Here is a 22,297-nt window from a genome sequence, read left to right as displayed (position 1 = left end):
AGCGTTTGCGTGTTATCAGAGGACTTCTGTGTTCGGTCATTCCAAGAAGGCAACATTTATGTAATATTTTTAACAACATAGGTTTCTGCCAAGGTTGTTGCAGCCTTTTCATCTCCGCTGGCTCCTCTTCAGTGGAGTCGGGTAAAAATCTCTGGGAACTAGTGTTCCGCTCCCCAGTGATCACTGTTCTCCTGTGGCTGTGAAACATTTCCGGGGGGTCCCTTCCCCGGGGGACTCCGTTTGATCAGTGGTGAGCCGGTGTGGAGGAGGGGCTGTAGGTCGTGGAACAGCATCTCCTGTGCTGTAGTGTGATCGTCCGAACCACTGGTCAGATAAGAGGTGGTCCCCATGACAACTGCGTGCTGCCAAGGCCTCGCTGCGCCGTGGGGGCCAAGGTGCCTGAGGATGGAATGTCTTGACGCTCCAGGGCCAGCACAGACGATGGGGGTGGATCTGATCTGGTGTGTCCCGGGTCAAAACCCCCAGCATCCAATAGGAGCAAAAGGAAATGACCCAAACTCCGTGCTGCATAAATCCGGAGAGCCTCTGGACTGACTCTGGAGTGGGACCAGGGAACAGAGAGCAGAAGGCAGCCTTGTGTGTAACCAGCGTAGCAGAGGATCCAAGGGGAATATCCAGGCTTGTGTGGGTGTTTTCCTTGTGCTGATGGGCTCCCCCTGAGATGTACTCGGGAGGAAATCCGCCCACAGCTTTGACCCATGGCTTCTGTCAATTTTATTTCCCTTGTTTCCCCTGGGGCTAAATGCTGCTCCTGCTGAAGTCAAAGGCGAAACTTCCATTGACCCGAACCTTGTTTTTAAAACCTTCTCTGGTTTTGTTCTAGCCAGCGTCACAGTCCCCACTCCCTGTCCAGCCCTGTTCCTGCTCCAGCCTTCCTTATGCTACAGCCTCCTTCCTGTCCCCTCACTGGGGTCTCTGCAACAGCCACCTTTTAGGACTTCAGCCTCACTGGCTCCCTTTTCAGGTCTCTAAAAGCATCTTTCTCCCTTGCCTGTAACGCTGTATCCTCCTGCTACCACTTATCTCTGCCGTCGTATTCTTTCAGTCCGGGGGAGTGCTTTATGGCATGAAGCACTAAGGTATTTGTGTCACCCTGACACAACCCTCTCCACTGCTGTTGTGCAGCAGGGCATGCTGACCTGAATTGCAGCTGCTCGGTCTCAAAGGGCTTGACTAACAGGCGAAACAACCCCCTTTCTCTGACTTGGGCTGCGGCAGACTGGCGCGGTCGCGTGGTTCGCACAGTCCGAGCGGTTTGGCCCAGCTGGGTTTAGAAAAAGCCATGTTTTTGCACGGAGCCTCTAGCCTTGTCTCCACCGCTGGACTGCCTGTTGTGCTACCAGTGTGGCCTAATACTGCTCAGCAAGTATGGAAGGAGGGAGAGGTCACTGTGGGGTAAGCACATGGAAATCCAAGGACCTTGAATGCTCAGTGCTGGTCAATGTGTGGGGGAGAGCCCACAGCCCGGGATGCGCAGATAGTCTCAGCCATCAGTTGTTGGAGGCGCTATTGTCAGGAGGCGGCTGCTGTCGGCAATCGTCACGTTCCCCATTGCTAATCAGTTCCCACTGCTAGGCTGCTCCAGGCTTTCTCGTTCCTCACGGGCTCTAGGGGCTTCACAGACTATTGCTTTTAGAGGTTGGTGGGGAAGGGATGGATCCGCAGAGACAGCCTTCCCCACGCAAGGATCCATTTCCAGCTGGGGATCAGTTGAGTGGAAATGTCACCGTGACCCCAAACTCTCTTGGATTCCAGTTGGATCCTTCCCTCCCACATTGCTCCCCCTGTGTTTTCCCCTCTCTCTGTGTGAATGTCGTGGCTCTCCCCCCTCCCCCCAAATGGTATCCTTGTCTTGGCCTGGTGTTGGTTTGACTATTTGGAAAAGTAATAATAATTAATAATCAAAGGGAAAGCAAGGCGTCTTCCATTAAAACAGCAGCCCCATGTTTTTTCAAGCTGCATTCATTTGTCAAACCCGCTTTCCTTCGGTAGCTTTTGGGCCCTTTCCACCCTGTCATTTTCTCCCCCTCCTTTCCCCCAGTCCCTCCCCTACCATGCCCCTAGGACCGCTCTTTCATTTGTGTTCTTTTGTTCCCTGATTCCTTCCTCTTCCCCAGCCCTTTTGGTGGGACAGGGGAATTTTAAGCCACGATTTCTGTGTCGGGTGACTTTAGCACAAGGTTCACCGTATTTTAAATCAAGCTGTCTTTTCTCCGAGATGTATGCTTTAACCGCATCCAGCTGCTTGTGCGTATTGGGAAATCCAGCTGTAATACAGAGCAGCTCGATTAAGCGGAGCCAGCATTCCATTAAAGGGGAGGGGGAGTAGAATAAGGAGGTGCAGGGGGGGAGTAGCAAGGGGAAATTAGCAATGCCACCTTTATTAGTAGCTTTTAATAATGCTTTTTGGTCGTGTATTTCAGAGGCTTAGGGTTTCTAAATAAATAAATAAAAGGTGCTGAAATGTTAATGATATCCACAGGACACTCAGCAGGAAACGAGAGCAATCTGGGACTAATAAAAGCAGAAATGTAATTTGTGCAGATAGACAAGACGCTACAGACAAAGGTGCAGGCAGCCTCATTTAGAGCCACGCCGAGCTTTGCATGTTCTGGCCTCGTAAATATGCTGCCCCGGTGCAGTAGAATGAGGGTGGTGCAACCTTTCCTGGATGGCGCCGCACAGAACATGGGGACTTTTGATGCGGGGGTAACCATGCTTCATGCGCTGCACACTGCCATGCTGGAGCAGTTGTAATGGGGATTTGTATCCGTGCTTGTTATGAAATTGTGAGTCTGGATGCGCGCACGTTTGGCCGTGCACACGTGTCTGACTGCACACAGGGGGAGGGGCGCATGAGCACGTTTGTATGTGTTTTGCATGTGTCGGGGGTGTGCATGGGGGTGGTATGTTTTTAACAGCCAGCCTGAAATCTTTAGGGACAGGAGCAGGTGAGGGCTTGGATCTGCATGGAGAGAAAGATGCCCGTGTAAAAAAACAGAGAGAGAGAGAAAATCCTGCCTCTGTGCAGAGCTCTGGCTTGCCTCTCGCAGCAGGCGTCTGGCGTAATGTGGTAGACGCACCAGACAGAGCTGGAATCGAAGTGGGGAAGTAGGGCAAGAGTCCGTTCCCTGTATTAAAGTCATTTCCTTAATAAACACAGAGAGAGGACAGAAGGGAGCAGGAGGGACTGCTCCATCAAGAAGGGGAGTGGTATGATTTTGAAGAGGAACCAGGCCTGGCCTTATGGGGTGCCTCCCACCAGCTTCTAGGGTCGGGCACTGGCCCCTTCTGTCACCACCCTTTGTGGGCCAAACAGGCTGGAGCACTGGCCAGTGTTCCCTGTAAGCTGAGCACTTGGGCAGCCACTCAGGAAAGATGCAAATGTTACCCAGCTGTTTAACCCAGCGCTCCTAGCCAGCAGCACGCATTTCTGCTGGTGGTGCGCATCTGCACCGGCCTTGGTGCACATCACAAAATTTATTCCACACATGGTTGGCAAAAAAATTAGAGGGAACATAGGATCTGGCCCCTTCTATTACTGTCCCTGGTGGGCAAAGCAGGCTGGATAGCCAAGCTGTGGGCCGCCCAAGCCAGAAAATCAACAAGAATGGGAATATCATCTTATTGTTAAGGCAGTTGAGTGCCAGCACCTACCCTCCCCCCCCCATTCCTGCTCCCTTTTGGGCTTTTGGAGGACTTCTCATTTACACACGGCTAAGCCATTCCTTCTTTCTGTCTCCTCCTCCTTTCACCTCTGGGGACACACCTGTAAAACAAGCTCTTTCTCACCCCTTGTAGGCAACGCCTTCACTGCACAGTTAGCTCCGGTATCTAACCCCGGAGCTAGCCTAGCCTGGGTGAGCAGCCCCATGGCCCTGCACCCCTGGTGTCTCTACACTCAGCCGTGTATGTGTGTCTGGGCGTATCCCAGAGTTCTTTCCCAATCTAGTTCTGCCAGTTGTGGGAGAACTGGTCCCCTCCTTTGAGGGGACTTGTAGGAAGGCATTGGAGGACTATCAGTCCCACATGCATCCTTGATGCAGAGTGCGTGTGTTAAACCAGAGCCTCTCCCGGTCCCCTCAGCCATATCAGGCTGCCTGGGTTTAAAGCACCTCCAAACCTGGGTCAGATAATGTGCGGATTGTGGGCAGTTGGGGCTGAAACCCCAGGTAAGAATCCGGGTTCACTGTGCTGTGGCCGCATCCCCTTAGAGCAGCGGTTCCTAACCTTTTCCAGATGGGGACCCATTTTGACAATTCAGGAAGACTTCGTGACCCAAAGCAATTCAAAAACGGGGGGAGGAGGGAGGGAAGCAGAGCCACCTGGGGAGACATTTGGCGACCGTTTTGAAATGTAACGGCGACCCTGCCTTAGAGGGACATGTCCAGTCACATCCCGCTGAGTTGGTTAGCTTCCCCTTGAAGGAGTAAAAAGGAAAGGCGCATGCCAAAATCAGTCAGTACTCTGGATCCAGCATGCGAATACCAGCGTAGGAATTTACCTGTGCCTGGCCCCACCCACAGGCACTAAAGAGGCTGTCAGGGTGGCTCGGGGTGGGAGAGGCAGCCGTTTCTCTCACCAAGGGGATTTCAAGCACCATTCTGTCGCTACTCAGTGAACGCCGGATGAGCCATTAGTAAATCCTCGCCCAGGGCCACCTCTAGCAAACTCAAGTCACTGGTGGGGCCTGATCCTTTTGATGCGTGATACCCCCTCTATGCCCATAAGCCCTAGCTCCTCCCAGAATCGAGCCTGTAATGTCCATGCTGATGTACCTTTCATTAGCACGCATTGTCTCGCTCCCCCCCCCCCCCCCCCGGTATCTGTTCATCTACCCCTAGAAGATGGAAGATGTGAGGCAGGCACTGCCCGTGTCCTGACCAATTTGGGGGTAGGCGCTAGGGGTTTTTTATGATGGCCGTGCCTCGCTCCGCTTCTAATCGACATCTGCGTCAAGGGGCAGACAGAGTCCAGATGGCATCACACCAATTGAGGAGGTTATGGCTGGGGGAAGGGGAAATGTCTGGAGGGGAGAGAAGCAGGACTAGGAAGTGGCCGTGACTTTCCATAGCAGAGCCTGTGTTTCTGTCCTCACTGCAGATAGGTCAAATAATAACAACAATCATGATTAATAATTTAAAAAAAAAAGAGGCATTGTAACTGGATTACAGGATCCTGAAATCCCAAGGGAGGGTGTGAGGAAAGGAGGGAGGATCGTTTTGCTAAGTGATTTCCAGCAGTCGAGGGGCAGAGAGGGATGAGAAAACAGGTGTGTGAAACACTGAGCAACCTAACACCATTCAAGCCCCATCCAGACACCACCTGCATTGGTTGCCGTCCTTGGCAGATCTGAGTCTACAAGGATGCTGAGGCTGGCAGGACAGGCTCAGTGTTCCTGAACCAAAGGGTGTCAATTGACTGCAGCTGGTAAGGGAGAGAGGTGGGGGGAAAGGAACTGTCATTGTATTTTTAGTTTTTTGTTTTTTTCCTTTAAAGGCTAGAGGGGGAAGGAGGGGGGGTTCTGACTGTAGCGCACAGTCGGGAGGCCTGCATTGCAAAACAACAGCCGCAATACAGTCACAAATCTCCGAAATCTCGCACCGGCTTTTAAATAAACAAGCAACAAAATAACCCCGTAGCCCAAGGTAAAAGAAAATGGCTCATTTGAATCCTCTCGTCTCTCTCTCTCTCTTCACAGATAACAAGCCCGAGCCATGCAGTCCTTTCGAGAAAGGTGTGGTTTCCATGGCAACCAGCAGAACTACCAGCAGACTTCACAAGATACATCACGCCTGGAGAATTACAGGCATCAAAGTCAGGCAGGGCCGAACTGCGAGCGTCAGAGGCTGGTGGCGAAAGAGTACTACAGTCAGCAGCAGCTGCCTTACCCAGGGTACGAGAACAGCACCGTGGAGAAATATCACAGGGGGAATAAGCAATTGCCCAGCCAGCAGCTCCAAGGCCGGCCAGCCTTTTCAAACTACACAGTCCAAGAGAACAGCCCATACCCAGCCCGCTATACTGGGGAAGAGAGCCTGCAGACCTGGGCAGCTCAGCAACCATCCTTAGCCGGAGGAGTGGCCAAGTATGAGGAAAACTTGATGAAAAAGAGCCCAGCTCCCACCGGCAGCAGGCAGTACCATGAGCAAGCAGCTCAGCTTCCGTTCCGAACACATTCCCTGCACCTCCAGCAGCCACCGCCCCAGCCACCTGCTTTGCCGTACCCCAAGCTCCAAAGGCAGAAGATCCAAAATGACGTCTCGTCCCCCATGTCCTTTTCCCAGACCGGCCACTTTACCCAGCACTCGCAGTCCCAGTTCCCAGCATCTTCGACATACTCCTCCGTCTCAGGAGGGAGCCAGGCGGCTCACTCATATAAAAGCTGCACCGCGCCCTCCAGCCAGCCGCACGAGCGGCCCCTTGGAGGTGCGGCTAACCTTGCATCTGGGCAGCGCGTACAGAACTTGCATGGCTACCAGGCAAACAGAATTAGCTATGACCAGCAGCAGCAGCAACAGCAGCAACAACAGCAGCAGCAGCAGCAGCAGCAGCAGCAACAGCCACCTTTGCAAGGAAGGCATCATGCCCAAGAAACACTTCACTATCAAAACCTAGCTAAGTACCAACATTATAACCAGCCAGGCCAGACCTATTGCCAGACTGATGCGTCAGTGAGGACCCCAGAACAATATTACCAGCCATTTAGTCCTAGCTCAAGTCATTCTCCAGCTCGTTCTGTTGGTAGATCTCCATCCTATAGTTCCACTCCATCTCCACTGATGCCAAACCTGGAGAATTTCCAGTATAGCCAGCAATCTCTCAGCACAGGGTCTTTCTCCACCGGCATCACCGACCACAGCCATTTCATGCCGTTGTTGAATCCTTCTCCAACAGACGGGACCAGTCCAGATGCTCAGTCTGGGAACTGCAAAAACTTGCAGAAGGAGAAGATCCCTGAAAATCTCCTGTCCGATCTCAGTTTGCAAAGTCTAACTGCGCTCACCTCGCAAGTGGAGAATATTTCCAACACCGTGCAGCAACTTCTCCTCTCAAAAGCAACAGTGCCCCAGAAAAAAGGCATCAAAAACCTTCCTAGGACCCCAGAACAGCTAAAAGGCCAACACTGCAGTCCGGAGAGCAGCACATACTCTGCTGAGCAGGTAGGGACTCCCCTATCGGACCCTCTTAGCACCCCTCAGTCAGTACATGCTGAAGCTCAGGATGCCGATTATATGAGTGGGTCTGAAGATCAACTAGAGAGGAATTTCCTCTTTTGCAATCAAAACCGCAGTCCAGCGAGGGTCAACAGCAACTCCAAGGCCAAGCCCGAGTCGGTCTCTACCTGCTCAGTGACGTCTCCAGACGACATGTCCACGAAGTCCGATGATTCTTTCCAGAGCATTCATGCTAACCTGCCCTTGGAAACATTCACCAAGTACATGACCAATGAAAGGGAGTGCCCGAGGCTGCTCCTCAGTGCACTATCTCAGGAGGAACTGGCTTCCGAAATCATTGTGCTTCAGGATGCTATCAATGAGAAGACTGACAAAGCCTGGCCCAACTCCCCTGCTTTAAACAAAGACCCCACAAAATCCCCCTTCCATTTAGAAAACCACAGAACGTGTCTGGACTCAATGGTCAAGAGCGCATGGTCCAACCAAGGTGACTCGGGCACCAGCAACGAACCCCTGAAATTAGACAAAGCCTCTGGGGGAAACAACAGTAAGGATTTCGGTGAAGAGGTTTATGAAAATCCCCAGGTGGAGTTCGCAACAACTGAGGCAAAGGATGCTCTTAAAGTCCCCAGTTCTCTGGCATATAATTCCAAACCCAACATCCCAGCTGCTACGTCCAGTTCTGGGGCTGCCAGCTACAGCTGCTATTCAAACACCACGGCCAACTCAGTGGGTTCTGAAAACACCATGGATCATTTTGACTGGCCAGAGGAAAGCATCAGCGAATCATGCCTTAGGTGGAAGGAGCTTGGGTCATGTCTACAAACGTCCGATCTTTCCAAGGGTTTGTTCAATAGCAAATTGGCTGGGTCTTGCAAAGAGAAAAAAAATGCCTGCTGCTTGGATATATGTGACGGTGAACAGCCAGCCAAGAATGAACAAGCAGAGGACTTCAGCCAGCAGCAGATGGGGGAGGAAGAGGAAGAGACTTTAACGTATGATGAAGCCACCAAAGCAGATAGTGAGAGGTGGCTGGAGGACACCAGGCACTGCTGTTCAGGTGGGGACTTCAGTGAAATCCCGATAATATCCTCTCCAGATCTGAAGGAGTCTGATTTGGAGCCAGAAGAATATTCATCTCTGTGTGAGCTGGCTAGTTCGGAGCAAAAGTCTGTGATCTACGATACATCCTCACCTAAACCTCCTGAGAATGCTGCAGTGCTCCTCTCCAATGATGTGCCGGTATCAGCAGAAGAAACTGTATGCACAGTGGAGAAAGAAAATTCCATTCCCTCCTCCCGTTTGTCTGGTCAGTCCGTTATCCTCTTAGGCCCGGCAGTCGGTACTGAAACCAAGGTGAAAAGTTGGTTTGAATCTTCTTTGCCTCACATAAAACCTGAAGACACAGCAGTGGGGGAAAATGACCTCAAGGAGAAGACAGAGACAGAAACGGCCTCGTTGGTCAAGGTAAAGACGCAAATCCTACCGGAAGATTTACTGGCAAAATCAGAGTCTGTCTCGAGGGGCAAGAGTCTTCGCAGCAAGAGGGTCCATCCCACATTGTCAGAAGGAGAGGAATCCAGCAAACTAGTACCAAGCCCGTTCAAAGACATCCAGGCAGCTGGCATGGTGGCCAGCACATGTGCGGGGCCAGATGGCCAGATGGAAGCAACAAGCAAAAATGCCCATGGCCAGACTCCTAGATTTCCAGCGGAAGGCTTGCCAGCTCGAATGTGTACCCGCTCGTTCACTGCCTTGAGTGAGCCCAGGACACCAGCCCCACTGGAAGGATTGAAGGTGTTGGCCCATCAAGAAAAGTTAGGGAAGAAACCAGTTTGTGGCATGAAGCAGAAAGTTGCTTTCAAAGCCAGGAAACGCACCGGAAGACTGTCCCCAAAAGTTGTCCAGAATTCTGGTGACCCCACTTCTCTCCTGGTCCCAGACTTGATGCAGAATGAGGACTTTATTAGCCAAAAAGCTAAAGGCCTGGATCCCCAAGATGCAGAGGTGAAGGATCAGAGATCCATGATCCTGCGATCTAGGACCAAGACACAGGAGGTCTCCTACATGAAAAGGAGAAGGGAGAAGAGGACAGCAGAGGTCAGGCTCAAAAACTGTAACGCACCTAAGAAGCTCCTTTCAAATAACCATCTGCCCCCCACCTTCAAGATCATGTCCCCGGGGGGGCCTCACAAAGAAGGGAAAGTGGGCAAAAGAATCAAACTCCCCAAATCCGGGCCCGGAATGGGTAGCAAAATGTCTGAGCGGCCTCTGCATTCGCTGAAGAGGAAATCCACCTTCATGTCCCCTATCCCTACCAAAAAGAGAAATTTGGTTTTAAGGAGCAACAGCAGCAGCACAAAAGAGGAGAAGCCCGAAGCCTCCCCCAATCTCTTTAAAAGGATGCCGTCAGCCAAAAAGGCGAGAGCTAAACTACCCACAAAGAGCTCCTGCGAGGCAGCCTTGAAGCCCCCTCCTTCTAAAGAACCCCCCAACGTCTGTATTAAAATCACCTCTCGGGCAGCATTTCAGGGGGCCATGAAGACAAAAGTGCTGCCCCCAAGGAAAGGCCGGGGCCTCAAGCTGGAGGCCATTGTTCAGAAGATCACCTCACCGAATTTAAAGAAGTTTGCATGTAAGACTGCCGCTGCCGCTGCTGCTGCCGCTGCTGCTACTGCACACAGTAATCCTCTGAGCCCTGCTGGCTTGGAGGAGCGGGCCTTCAAGAATGCAAGTGTAACCCCGGTGGTGGGAGAAGAAGGGCCATTAAACCAGGGCATGGCACAAAAGGCTCCTGCCGTTTCAGTAGCAGAGCAATTATGCAGAAATTCGAACAACAGATCCTTAAAAGGAAAACTAATGAACAGTAAGAAACTGTCCTCTGACTGTTTCAAGGGTGAGGCCTATTCATCTCCCGAGACAGTGCAGCACAACAGCGGCAGCATGCCTGCAAAGAGCATCAGCCTGCTGCCCAAGAAGAGAAACCGAAAAGGGAAAGCAGCAGCCCTCAGCGTGGCCAAAAACCCATTGGACAGGCGTGCGCATCTGGCCCCCGCTCTGCTCCTGACAGCCAGAGAGAGGGCAGGCGCGGGGGACGCGCTGGGGAATGGGGACGACGGACAAAGGGATGGGAAGAAGCCAAAGATCGAGGACAAAGACTTTGCCAAGAATGAACCCCTCGAGGGGAAAAGCTCCCAGGCCCAAACCCGGGCCCAGAAGCAGCGCACGAACCACTCCAACTACAACGGCTACTCCAAGAGACAAAGGAAACGGAAGGCCAAGAACGTGGCCTCGAGGTGTAAAAGCCGGGCGAAGCGGCGGCGGCAGCAGCAGGCCCCTCTGCTTAACCCTGCAGAGCCCGAAATCAGGCTCAAGTACATCTCGTGCAAGCGGCTGCGGACAGATAGCCGAGCGCCGCCCTTCTCCCCCTACGTGCGGGTGGAGAAGCGCAACGAGTTCACCACCACCTGCACCGTCATCAACTCCGCCGGGGAGGAGGCCCGGCTCCATAAGGAGCACCAGCCGTCGTCCTCAGCTCAGGCCCTGCTTCCCGGAAGCGCCTCGCTGCAGCCCAGAGCGGCGCTGCCTTTATCTTCCACAATGCACCTGGGCCCGGTGGTATCCAAGGCCCTCAACGCAGCCTGTCTGGTCTGCTGCCTCTGCCGGAACCCTGCCAATTACAAAGACCTTGGGGATCTCTGCGGGCCGTATTACCCGGAGCACTGCCTGCCGAAGAAGAAATCGAGGCTGAAAGAAAAGATTAAAGTGGAGGGGCCGAGCGAAGAGGCTCCCGTGTCTTCGCCAGCGGAGAAAGCGCTCAAAACGACAGATAATAATTGTACAACGAGTACAATCAGTGGAAAGCCGCCAAGGCTGGACAGTGGCGCTGACTCAGCGAAACAGAGCGCTCTCCGGTCGAGTTCCAGGGGGATGTTTAGGAAACTACAAAGCTGTTACTGCTGTGATGAGAGGACAGAGGGAGAGGAGGCGGCAGAGAAACCCAGGCGGCACGAGTGCAGCAAAGCGGAGTCCCTGTCTCAGGAGCCGGTGGGCGACACGCAGGAGCATTGGGTTCACGAAGCCTGTGCCATATGGACTGCTGGGGTTTACCTGGTTGCAGGGAAGCTGTATGGGCTACAGGAGGCAATAAAGGCGGCGGCTGAAGTGGTAAGAGCCTCTCCTTAGGCTAAAAAGCCATTTGGCAGGCGCACGCCCGCTCACCCGCCTCTATTGGCAAAAGTCCGGGATCACCCAGATCAGAGAGGGCAGGTCAAACCCCCAGCTGTGATGGGAGCAGGGAGGGGGATGGGGTGGGAGCCTTGTCATAAGACATAAGGTTTATAGCCTCCAAACAAGTCTAACCACATTCTTTGCAGTCCCTGCCAGGGAGTTGAGGTGTAGCCCTTGAGGAGGCCACTCTAGGAAGGGAATTCCAGTGTGCATGGGGCTGTCGGCTCGGGTTTCCAAGCCAGGCTTCTGGAAGGAGGTGGAGCCCCCTCAGCTGGAACAAAGGGGGCATTGCACCTGACCTGACCAGCCCCTTGGGAGAGCTAGTGCCCCACCCAGGCAAGGCAAGGTCTTCCTAAATGACCCTGCTCTGGGTGGCCTCCTGTTTGAGAGCAGGACAAACAAGGAAGGCCAGAAGGGCCTCGTGCCGGCCTTCCAAAGGGCCTCTCTTAACGTTCCTGCAGAGATCACGTCTGCTTTGCAGTTGGGCAGCTAGACCCACAACACAGCGGCCAGGCGCAGATGTGGGGTGCAACCTGTGCAGGCGGATGTGGGCAGCTGCCAGGACTGTTAATAGACCCCCGTGGAACGGGTGCTCTGATATGGGGTTGACGGTTGGTTGAAGGACCTTCTTGGGGACTCATAAAATGTTAAGGCCCGAAAAGTAGATCACTCGTATCTCGCAGGTCAGGGCATTTTCACCGGGTTACCCCGTGACTTGTTCCTGTTCTGAGCACGCGATGCTCACCCCAAATCCAGCCCATTCTCTAGCTATCCCAATGGAACGCAGCCGACCGTCGAACTGAGCAATTAAAAAAAGCCCACAGGGCCACTTTCACCACCCAAACACCACGTGCCCTCCAGGGGGAAGCCGTTGGAAACCGGAACACCAATTAATGAGCAGCTGTGTGTCATTAGTATTCATTTGGGGCCACATCCTGCCAACTCCAGTGGGAATGCCGCCTGGTAAAGACTGCAAGGTTTGGCCCTGTATTGAGCTTTCCTTGACATCCCCAGACTTTGCACAGGGTTACTAAATAGAGGAGGAAGGTGTCAGGAAAAGGGGATTTAAACATTCACCAACGGAGTCTAACTTTGGGCAGCAGAGTCAATATACATCTTGTTTTGAGTCCGACACATGATCCTTATTTGCCGCTGTCGACTGGTTCCAGGTGGCACCTTGGCACCTTCCCCTCGCCAGCCTCCACTGCTCTAGTTCCATTCCCGGTGTGCCCCAGAGCCTCAGCAAGGTGTGTCTGGGCTCTGTTTATTCCATCGCCCGTATCCCATCTGCATTTTCCCATACCGCCCTGCCCTTGCCCCCATGTGGTTCCCGAGCTGTTGCGCACACACTAAGCAGCAGCACCATGGGTGCAGTTAGACGGCAAGGCTTAACGGTGCGTTAATAAAAAGCCTGAGGAGCAACAATGAAAACCTGCCAATTGTCTTAAGAAATATTGCTCCCAGGAAATTAAAAATAAGGCATTGGCATAGATTGGGGTTTGTCTGGCAAGAGGCGTCCTGGAACCACGCCCCAGGCCGGGGCAGAAGCTGAAAACAAGAGGCTAGAGGTTCTCAAAAGCATCCAAGTGATGTGTCTGCACAAGTCCCATTGACTTTCAGGGAGACTTCTGTGCCTCAAAACTCCCACCCAAGATGCCTGTTTTGGCCTTAAATTAAATTCCATAACATTGTGGAGACACAGCACCCAAGGGGGTTCTGAGGTCTGCCTCCAGCGTGGCTTGCGTCTCAGAGGTGCTGTACTAGCTAGAAACAGACAGGGTAAAAGGGGAAAGAGACCCTTCTTCTAGACCTCTGCCCCTTTCCTTTTCTGTGCCAAAAGAGATACACTGTGAGGATAATTAACCCCCGGGACAATTTACCTAGGGAATGTGAAGGTTCTTCATTGCTTGGAGTCTTTGGTTGAGACTGCATGCTTTTTAAAACCCTTTTCCAGCCCCACCAAAAGGTGATGCAGGGGATGGTGGGTGATGTTGCCTGGCTCTGGGTTATGTGGAAGGTCAGACTAGCGGCCCTTGTTCAGCTGAAAGTCCAGAGAGCCATGGTTTTACTAAAGTGGCAGCCGTGCCCCCAAACACCAAGTACTTGTGGTGGCTATGTCACATTAGATTGTTCTTGCAAAGGGAAGGTGTCCCTCGGGCTGCGCCATTTATGCTCTCAGGCACGTTTACACCTGCGTCCTCGTTCGTACGCATGCCGTTCCACAAACTAGATAGGCAAGCTCAAAAGCATCGTGATTTTTAGCTTCTCCAGGCTGGGATCTCTTCTGCACCTTCTTCTGGGTGTCTGGAGCACCGTGCTCAGCAGTGGGGCTACAGCACTGGTCCTAATTCATTATCAGAACCCGCCAGGCAAAGGAGAGCAGCCCTGCGGTGCCCAGGTCTTCCTCTGGTTTGCAATCAGGGCCAGGGCCTCAGCTCAGCTCCCTTGCTTTCCTTGAAGTGCCCCAATTCAGGTCAGCTGAGGAGCTCTGCCCTCTGAGCACGGAAAGGCATCGCTGCATGGGGAGAACGGCCTGTTCCAAAGTGATCTGCTGTGGTTTTGCAGCGTGCCGTTGCTCTTATTTAAATTGCTTTATGAAATCACCAGGCAAAGGGCCATTCCTGTCCTCGAGCGCGGCTGTAGAGCAGGGATGATGCGAGAGAGCGGATATGGCCGAAGGAGACGCTAAAGCAGTGAACCCCTTGCAAGGCCAAGGAGCTGGGGTCAGTGAGCCTGAGGAGGGTGGATTGAACAGTCAATTCCCCATGGAGCCAGGGTTTTCATCTTCCCCTCCTGGGCTAAGCTCCACTTCCATCCTTCCCTCTGGGCTTTTGCAGCTCGCACAGTGCCAAGGTGTCCCCTCTCTCCTGACCCTCCTACCTGCAATTCCCTGGCGGACAGTCCTCCAGCCCTGCTGGTTAATGCTGCGTGCTGTACGCAGACTTGGAGTTGTGCCAGGCCTTCTAAGGGACAGCGCCCGTTCCCAGAATGGGGCAGAGAGAGCCCGCCCAGAATCCGTAGACGTTTGGCAGACAGCAGAGGACGAGCTGCAGACTGGCGCATGTGAGGCGCTGGGATCTTAGGCCCGACTCGACGGGGCTGCCTTGGAGAGGTCACTGCACTTGTTGGCGCTTCCGTAAAATGGAAAGGACAATGCTGACCTAGCCCGCAAGAGGGTTGTGAGGATTAATGGCTATTTGGGACCCCCTTTGGGATCCTCTGGGGGAAGACACTGGGAAGGACAGAGTATTATGACTCGTTATTCAGCAAAGAAGTTAATTGGGCATTCACTGGATAAGTGTTTTGCCCCATGTTAATAGGAGGAGTTGCCCTGACAGACAGTCGAGTTGCACTAGCCTAGAGGTGGGCAGTACGCGGCCCGTGAGCCGAACACGATTCACCAGGGTTAGCGTCTGGCAGCGCGCCAGAAGTTACCCTGGAAACCATGTCCAGCCCGCGGGCTGCTTATTGCCCACCCCTGCATTAGCCCCTTCCCATCACCCACTGGTCTAATGCCCCGTTAGTGACTCACCACTTAGAACGTAAGTGGTTGTCACAGCCCCCCCCCCCCCCCAGTGTGCAAAGCCGGGGCTGGTGGCAGGTGTTTTTTGGCTCACAGTTCTGGTTCCAGTCAGTGGAAGTGGAGTGGTGAACAGTACCCCAGGGCGAGGCTTTGGAGAGGACAGGGTTGCAGGCCACATCCATTCCACAGGCTCACCTGTGGGTGTGGGGAGAAAGGAGGTAACTGGAATAGAATTGAGGAGCTGGGGGTGCTAGGAAAGGGGCTGTGCCAGGGACCAGCCATATACCTACAGGAAGCATGCTCTGTCCGCAGCTCCCCCGTCGGAGTAAGGGTTACACATCACCGTCATGAGGAAGTGAATGAGTTTGGTGCCGCTATTTGGACTCAGCCAGGGTTTGGGGGGCTGTGGAACAAATGGGGTGGATCTGAGTCTGGTGGGGATGTGGAGCTGCCGCCTTCCTGTGCTCTGCGGAGATCACTCCCCATAGCTGCCTCCGGGATTTATTTCGCTGGACCTCACTGGATTCTCTCTCTCTTTTTCCCCCCCTCTGCCCCACTGGTGGATTTACAGAGATGTCCTAGTTGCCAACAGGCAGGAGCAACCATTGGCTGCTGCCACAAGGGATGTGCCCAAACCTACCATTACGCGTGTGCCATTGACACAGGTAAGGCTCGCTTAGGAGAGGAAGGACCTCCGCTTCTTGCTCCTCAGGATTCAGTTGCACAAGACGAAGGATAAGCCTCCAGTGGTTCCGGTCTCCTCTTTCCAAGCACTAATACTCCGATTGGGGGGCTCATAAACGAGAGGCACCCGCGCATTGCGCCCAGCTTTCCATGTGCTCCCCCACACACGTCAATCCTGTCACAGCCCCTCGTGCGGGGCCAGCATTCCCCCAGCAGGTCTGCCAGTGCACCACCAAATCTGACCAGTCTAATCCCTCCTTCACAGCTGGCCTAACGTGGTTGCATTGTGTCCTGTTCCTGATCACGCCCAGGGTGGCACCATGTGGTAGAAGTAGGGTTGTAATAGTATAGTCGATTAATCAATAAGCAAAACCGTGTAGGTTAATACTATAGACTACACGTATCCCCCCTCCCCATGCCAGTACATTTTTTAGCAGGCTGGCCAGCAGCACAGCTCAGTCCCAGCTTGCACTGGGTCCTGGACCTACCCAGGCGGTGGCTCTGCATTTAAAGGTGTATTAGGCAGGCAACCCGGCTTAGTTCTGGCACATGCCGGGTCTGGGAGCTCAGACCCCTCCTCCCTGGACAGAGGCTGCCTGGAGACTATAGAATAGTTGACTAACCAATAAGAATTCTGAGGTTAATCGACTATTCAATTAACCGATATTTAACATCCCTAGTTAGAATGGAGGCTGGCGGGGGGGGGGGGGGCTGGGGCTGGGAGGCAGGTCTCCTGCATTCTGTTCCTGCTTCGTCCATTGGTTTGCTGCGTGTCCTTGGACAAGTTACTCTGTCTCACTGGGCTTTAGCTTCCCCCGCATGCCAGGGTGTAATGGTACCTCCCATTCATTCACGGGGCCAGCAGTACTGGTGAGCTGTATTGGAAAGTCTCCAGCAAAGGGGAAAGCCTTTTTAACAGGGCCAGGAGCAAGCACGTTATATCCTGCCGTCGATTTTGCGACCACGGAGTGTCCATTTGCCAGGCGCACGTGCCAGAGAGGTGGGGCCGTATTTGGGGGGTTGGTAAAACCCACCGGCCCTGTCTTAAAGGCAATCACAGGGTGGCACCGTGGGGTCCTTTACCAGTCTTGGAGCCTCCCTCTGTGTCCTGCAGATTTCAAGGAGGATTTCCTCCCCACGGAGGGACTTGTGCAGGAAGGAGCGTTGCAGTATTGCCGAATCTGCTGCCATATCGCAAATTCATCCTAGGCAGCAAGGTGCCCGTTGGGGGCCCTGTAAAGGGCTCACCCGGCCCCTTTCCTGGAGGCTGGGGGGAGAAGAGGGTTCGATGCACAAAGGCAGGGTGAGACTGATAAGAAGGAATGAGGGGTGAGAGGGTAAAGGGCAGGGTGGGGTGCTGGGCTGAGGGGCCGCTTCTGGTCCCATCCCTGGCATCCGCTCCCTGGGGAGCTGGAGGACCACATGCAGCACAGGGGCATAGACGGGTGGGCTATGGCCCACCCACTTTGGATCCAGGCCCGCACCGCTCTGGCTCTGCTCCTGCCCCTCTGCGCCAGGCACTCCAGCTGGGCCTGGAGAATGGAGTCAGAGGCTAACCTTGCTCCGCTGACCTAGCGTTCCTGCCAGGGAGCGGCGCTGGGGGCATGTAAGCCCCTGAGCCTGCTATGAGGTTATAGGAACTGAGCTGGGGCAAGCGCTGGCGCCCCAACCCCACTTGCTGCCAAGAGCAGCAGGCAGCCGGAACATGGCAAACCCCAGCGCCCCGACCCCACTCCCCGTTGGGAGCTCTGAGCAGCCAGAGAGGGGCAAGCCCCTGATCCCTGTCTCCTTGCCAGCTGGAGGGGGAGAGAGGTGGCCCCATCAGTGCCTGCCCACCAGAAGTCAGAGCCCGCCCACTTGTCCCATCCTGGCCACACCACTGACACAGTGCCTCAGTTTACCCCTGGGAGTGAGGACCCCCCTGCACAGAGAAGTTGCTGGCAGTAAGCAGTTATGGTAAAGAGCTGAGCCTGGTGCCAGGCTGTAACAGCAGGGGCTGAGGCAGAGCTGTGTGGGCGCTGCCGGGCGAGGAGTCCTGGGCGAGCCTTGGGAGGCCTTCAACATACCCCGGGTTTCCCATCAGCCAGGACCGGCCCCTCTGGCTGCTGGAGGAGGGGCCATTATGGACGCTTCAGTGAGTCCCATTCAGTCCTCCCCACTGCAGGACAATGTCTGTGACAAAGGGGAGAGCAGCCGGGCTTGGGAGAAGGTTTCACAGCTCTACCACCGCCCCCAGCTCAGAGCACTCAGCCGGTGGGTTGGTGGGGGCAGGGGACACAGCTGCTCACCAGCACCCTCTAAAGTTGGGCTCTCCTTTCCCTTGGCAGGTTGCTTATTAACTGAAGAGAACTTCTCTCTGAAATGTCCCAAACATAAGGTGAGTCCAGGCCCCCTCCCAGAATCTGTCCCTGCTCCTGGCTTTCCCGGCTCTGACAATGGTGTGTGTTCCCCTCCACTGCTCCCAGCAGGCTGAGGGGAGTGGGGGTGGCTGGGGCTCTGCAGGAAGAGCCCATCTCTTCTCTACTCGGGGCAGACAACGGCAGCCCCTCTGCCGCCCTCCCAGCCCAGGGGCTGAGCTCGTTACCTGCTCTGGAGGAGGAATGAAACCCAGGCCTCAGGGCTAGACGGCCTGCCTACCCAGCCGGGCCTCCCAGCTGCCTTTGCACCCCCCGGCTGTGTCACCCTTCTCTCCTGCTCCCAAATCACAGCTCCCTTTGAGGCATATTTATAGACCCTGCTCTGTCGGCCTCCAGCCCTGGCAACTCGTCCCAGACGTCTGTTCCCCTGCGGGGGAAACGCACCCCCCGACTTCCCTTCCAGCTCCTAGAGACAGTCGAGCCGCCTGCGGATTCCTGCTCCCCCGGCGGCCACAGCCGTTTGCTTACGCTAGTGAGGCAGAGCACAGGCAGGCGCAGACCGGGAACAAAGTGAGGTTGAAGCGGGGGCCTTGGAGGGGAAGAGGTGGGGAAAGTCGCGGCAGCTGCCGGTCGCCCCTGCCACCTCCCCACAAAGCAAGGAGAAAGGCTTTGTTTTCCCTCAGGAACTCGCTTCCAAATGCTGGCCAGGGCCTGCTAATTGAATCAGCGCTAAAAGCACTTCCTGCCTCCCCAGCGGCAGCGTGTGCACCTTACTGCAGGCAAGCAGAGGCAAGGACCGGGCTGCGCAGCCCGGCTCCGGATTGGGAACATGCCCACAGTTCAGGGTTTGAGTGTTGAGCGGGGGAAGGGTGATTGGACCAGGCCCAGCTGTCGTTTGTAATCCAGTCGGGTCATCACCAGCTGGCTGCTGAGGGGGGGAAAATGTACAGATGGATCTGGTAGCTGCTCTGAGCACCCGTGTGCCTTGCTGATGCCCAGGGACCCCAGGGGAATGTACGGCACCCTGTGGACGCATGGCTCCCGCCAGCAGATTTGGTAAGCTGAAGCGGCCTAGCTGAGGCTGAAGGGTCAAGCTAGGTAGGGCAGTTCTCTGGAGCAAAGAGGACCCTGCCCCAGCGCGGGCAGGGCAGGACAGCAGCCAGGGCGGGGGGGGGGGCAGAGAGGGGTACCTGTGTCCCTTTCTCTGAGGGATTGGAAGGGGAAGGGAGGTGATGGAGGAATGGCTTCCCACAAGCCAGCAGATGGCTAGCAGGGACCCGGAAGAGGGCAGGTTGCTGGGAGATGAGTGTTGCTGCCTCCCGGTGGTGGCTTCTCTCTCTGTGGTGCTGACTGGCTGCAGCGACAGGCCGGCAGCCTGACTGGAGCAGGCTGTCCTTTTGCTCCGTGCCCGCGTGGGTGAGCAGTGCCAGCCGCAGGGTGAGCCCAGGGAATCCTCCAGCTGTCAGCAGCCGCTCTGACTGCCTCTGCCTCCTGCCATCCTATTCCCCGCACGGAATTCAGGCAGATTAACCATTCGCACCATTGGAGAGCGCCCCCCCCCAAGCAGTGGGTTAACCCTTTCCCTGCCGACGCATTAACCCTTTCGCTTTCTTTTGCAGAGGCAACCGTTATAATCCATCTGCTGGGAAGTCGCCCCTCTGCCTGGCCCAGACCTCCGCAGAGGCTCCTTGGTGCTTGTCTACCAACTGCAAGATCCCCCAGAGAAAGGCAAGGACGAAAGTGGAGAATGTACCCCTCTGCGTCCATTCCCCCGTGCAACAGTGCTCCCCCAGGACGGGGGAACACCCGGAATTCAGGCCAGGTGGGAAGCCAGTTCCAAGTTCTACTTCTTCCCTTCTGCTCCCTCCCCCCACTCTCCCCAGAGCCATTCCGGATGGGCACGGAGATCCAGCTCCAGGGTCTTCTTGGAACTCTACCCAGAGCCATTCCAGGTGGGCACATAAAAGCAGTTCCACGTTTTTTCTCCTCCCCCCTCTGAACTCTACCCCGGAGCCAGTGGGCAAAGAAATCCAGTTCCAGGTTTTTCCTCCTCTCCCCTTTAGGACCTGTAACTGACACTGATAGTAACATCTTTTACCTGGGACAAGGCCCCAAGTAAATTCCGGCCTGGAACATTTTCAGCACCTCCCCCTGGAAGTGGATTCTGGGTCTGCCTGCTGCGGTGGGACTCCCTTGACCCGAGAACGAAGGCGGCACGTGGACGGTGGCTTCTCTGACCTGGCTCCAGACGATGCAAATAACAAAACCCACAGCAAACACAGACTGTGTTTCAGAACTACATTAGCTGCACAGGGGTGGGGTGGGGGTGGGGCGGGAGAGGGTGGGGGGAGGGTACAGTGTAAAAGGGTTACTGACTATGTTGTCTTACCCTGGAACAGCTGGACTATGAGAGCTTTCCAGTCCTCCATATCTCACTCTGATCTGATCTGAGATGTTGCCTTCAGCAAACCTCATGGTGTCTGTCTGTATATATGTGCTCGACATGAGAAAAAAAATGGCCTGATATTTGAAACAACACTTTGCTCTTTTGGTTCTGTTTTTCATTTGCAGCCCCGGTTCCCTGCCGCAATGTGGACAGGTGGGTGGGGGTGACTGGCACAGGCTGGGGGTGGAAGTTGGTGTGTGCCCGGGGAGGCGGAAATGCTGTTTTGGTCCTAGCCTGCCTTTGGGAGTTCCTGCTGCAGCCGTCGCTTTGTACCACACAGGGCTGTGTGGGCCTGGAAGATGGGCTGAGTTTCTGGCACGGAAACGGGAGTTTGAGATGGTTCCCCTCATGAGCCAACCTACGACTCCCTGCATTGGCTCTGAGCTTTCAGCTTCGCTCTCCTGCCCCCTCTGGACTGGACTTGTGTCCTGGTGTGTGCTGCTCTAGGAGGAACACTATACGCACCCGCAGCAGCTCAGGCAGGGAGTGACAAGCAATACTGATCCATTAGACCAGCCCGGACCCTGCCCCGGCTGCCGGCTTCAGCGTCCCGGTGCGCCATTCGTCCCTCCGTACCCAATGCTGCCTGCTGCTGCTGTGCCATGCAAGAGTCCGAATCCCGCACCTGCCTTCCAGGTGCGCTGCTGAGCTTTGACGGCTGCTCGTTCCCTGCTGCTTGGGCTATCTATGAATGCACCATGGTGACCCCATGGTCATGACCACAGAGTGACCAAGGTGCTTGGCTGGTGGCTGGGTTCTAAGGAGCAGCCATGGATTTGGGTGCCAGCCCTAGTCACCCCAGGGAGCCAACCGAACTCTCCCTCTCCACAGGGGCCTCCTACGCCCACCCAGCCCCCTGGGTCACGGTCCCATCTCCGGTGTGCTGTAAACCGGACTTCCAAGCCCCAGCGTTTTTCACACCAGCGAGGGCAGTGGCTCCCGTCCAGCTACCAGCCTTCTGCACCTCCTCTGTGTGGCTCCTCAGAGGCCCCTTGTGCTCCATGCTGGCAGGAGGCCAGGTAGGAGAAGGGGGCTGCCCCCTCGCACGCTGTGGTGAGCTGGCAGCCACCACAGGGAGCAGAAAGCTCAGCGAGCAGCTGTCACTTGAGCCGGCCCAAACAATTGCTCGCTGCACCCCCCCCCCCATCTCCCCTGCCCCCCTCTCCCGCTTGAACATGCGTCTGCAGCACCCTCTCTCCTTGCTGGAGCTGGAAGCAGTTCTAGCTTTGCTCCCGTCCTTTTGCATAACTGGTGAGTCTTGAACTCACATGAGCCCCACCAGGCGACCTTCCCGCACCTCTCGTTAGAGCAGGGAGCAGCCAGCACACGCCAGCAACCATCTAGAGCTGGAAGAACTTACCAGCCCCTTGCCCTATGCCACTGGCATGCAGGCGCTCCATGTCTTTGGGGCCCCAGCATTGCTGGTTGCAGAGACATTTGGGTAACCGCGACCTGGTCCCTCTCCCACTTAGCTGAGTTGCTTCGTGACGTCGCAGCCCTTTCTTTGTGCTGTCCGATGCCCTTGTGGGAATGCTGCCTCCATCCCGGAGACTGGAGGGATCGTGAATGGACCAGGCTGAACACGATGGAAATAGCCCACTAGTGCAGGCTTAGACCTGCCCTGCTGCTGGGCATGCTGGCCCAGTGACACCAGTTAGATGACCAACGGACAGTTTCTAAACTCAGATCCGTGATGAACAGCAATACAGAGTGACAAACCAGAGCCGCACACACACACACAGTTTAAAGGGCGAATTAGCGGAGGCAATTTTGGTTGGCATTTGGCCGGATCTGTCCTTAATGAAGATTTGCCATGATAACATACACCAGAAAGAACGAGCCCATCTGAAAATGAATT

At 55.0% G+C, this 22,297-nt stretch overlaps 1 protein-coding gene across 4 annotated transcripts in view; it reads left to right on the top strand.

The window, feature by feature from the left end:
* Positions 1-20,529, top strand: part of RAI1 (retinoic acid induced 1) — a 162,663-nt gene extending 142,134 nt beyond the window's left edge. For 3 of the 4 annotated variants that reach the window (XM_075899745.2, XM_075899744.2, XM_089769314.1), the window contains 4 exons: positions 5,723-11,366; positions 15,524-15,617; positions 17,964-18,013; positions 19,613-20,529. In XM_075899745.2, the coding sequence (XP_075755860.2) occupies positions 5,739-11,366; positions 15,524-15,617; positions 17,964-18,013; positions 19,613-19,627 (5,787 nt within the window). In that variant the 5' untranslated portion in view covers positions 5,723-5,738 and the 3' untranslated portion in view covers positions 19,628-20,529. The remainder of the gene's footprint in view (positions 1-5,722; positions 11,367-15,523; positions 15,618-17,963; positions 18,014-19,612) is intronic. The other variant, XR_012896196.2, reaches the window with a different exon arrangement.
* The last annotated feature ends 1,768 nt before the right edge of the window (positions 20,530-22,297 follow it).

Source organism: Pelodiscus sinensis, chromosome 15 (assembly GCF_052426305.1).
Source record: "Pelodiscus sinensis isolate ZL-2025 chromosome 15, ASM5242630v1, whole genome shotgun sequence".
In the NCBI taxonomy this organism is placed as follows: domain Eukaryota; kingdom Metazoa; phylum Chordata; order Testudines; family Trionychidae; genus Pelodiscus; species Pelodiscus sinensis.
The sequence above is the reverse complement of the archived record's forward strand: the minus strand, read 5'-3'. Positions and strand labels throughout refer to the sequence as shown.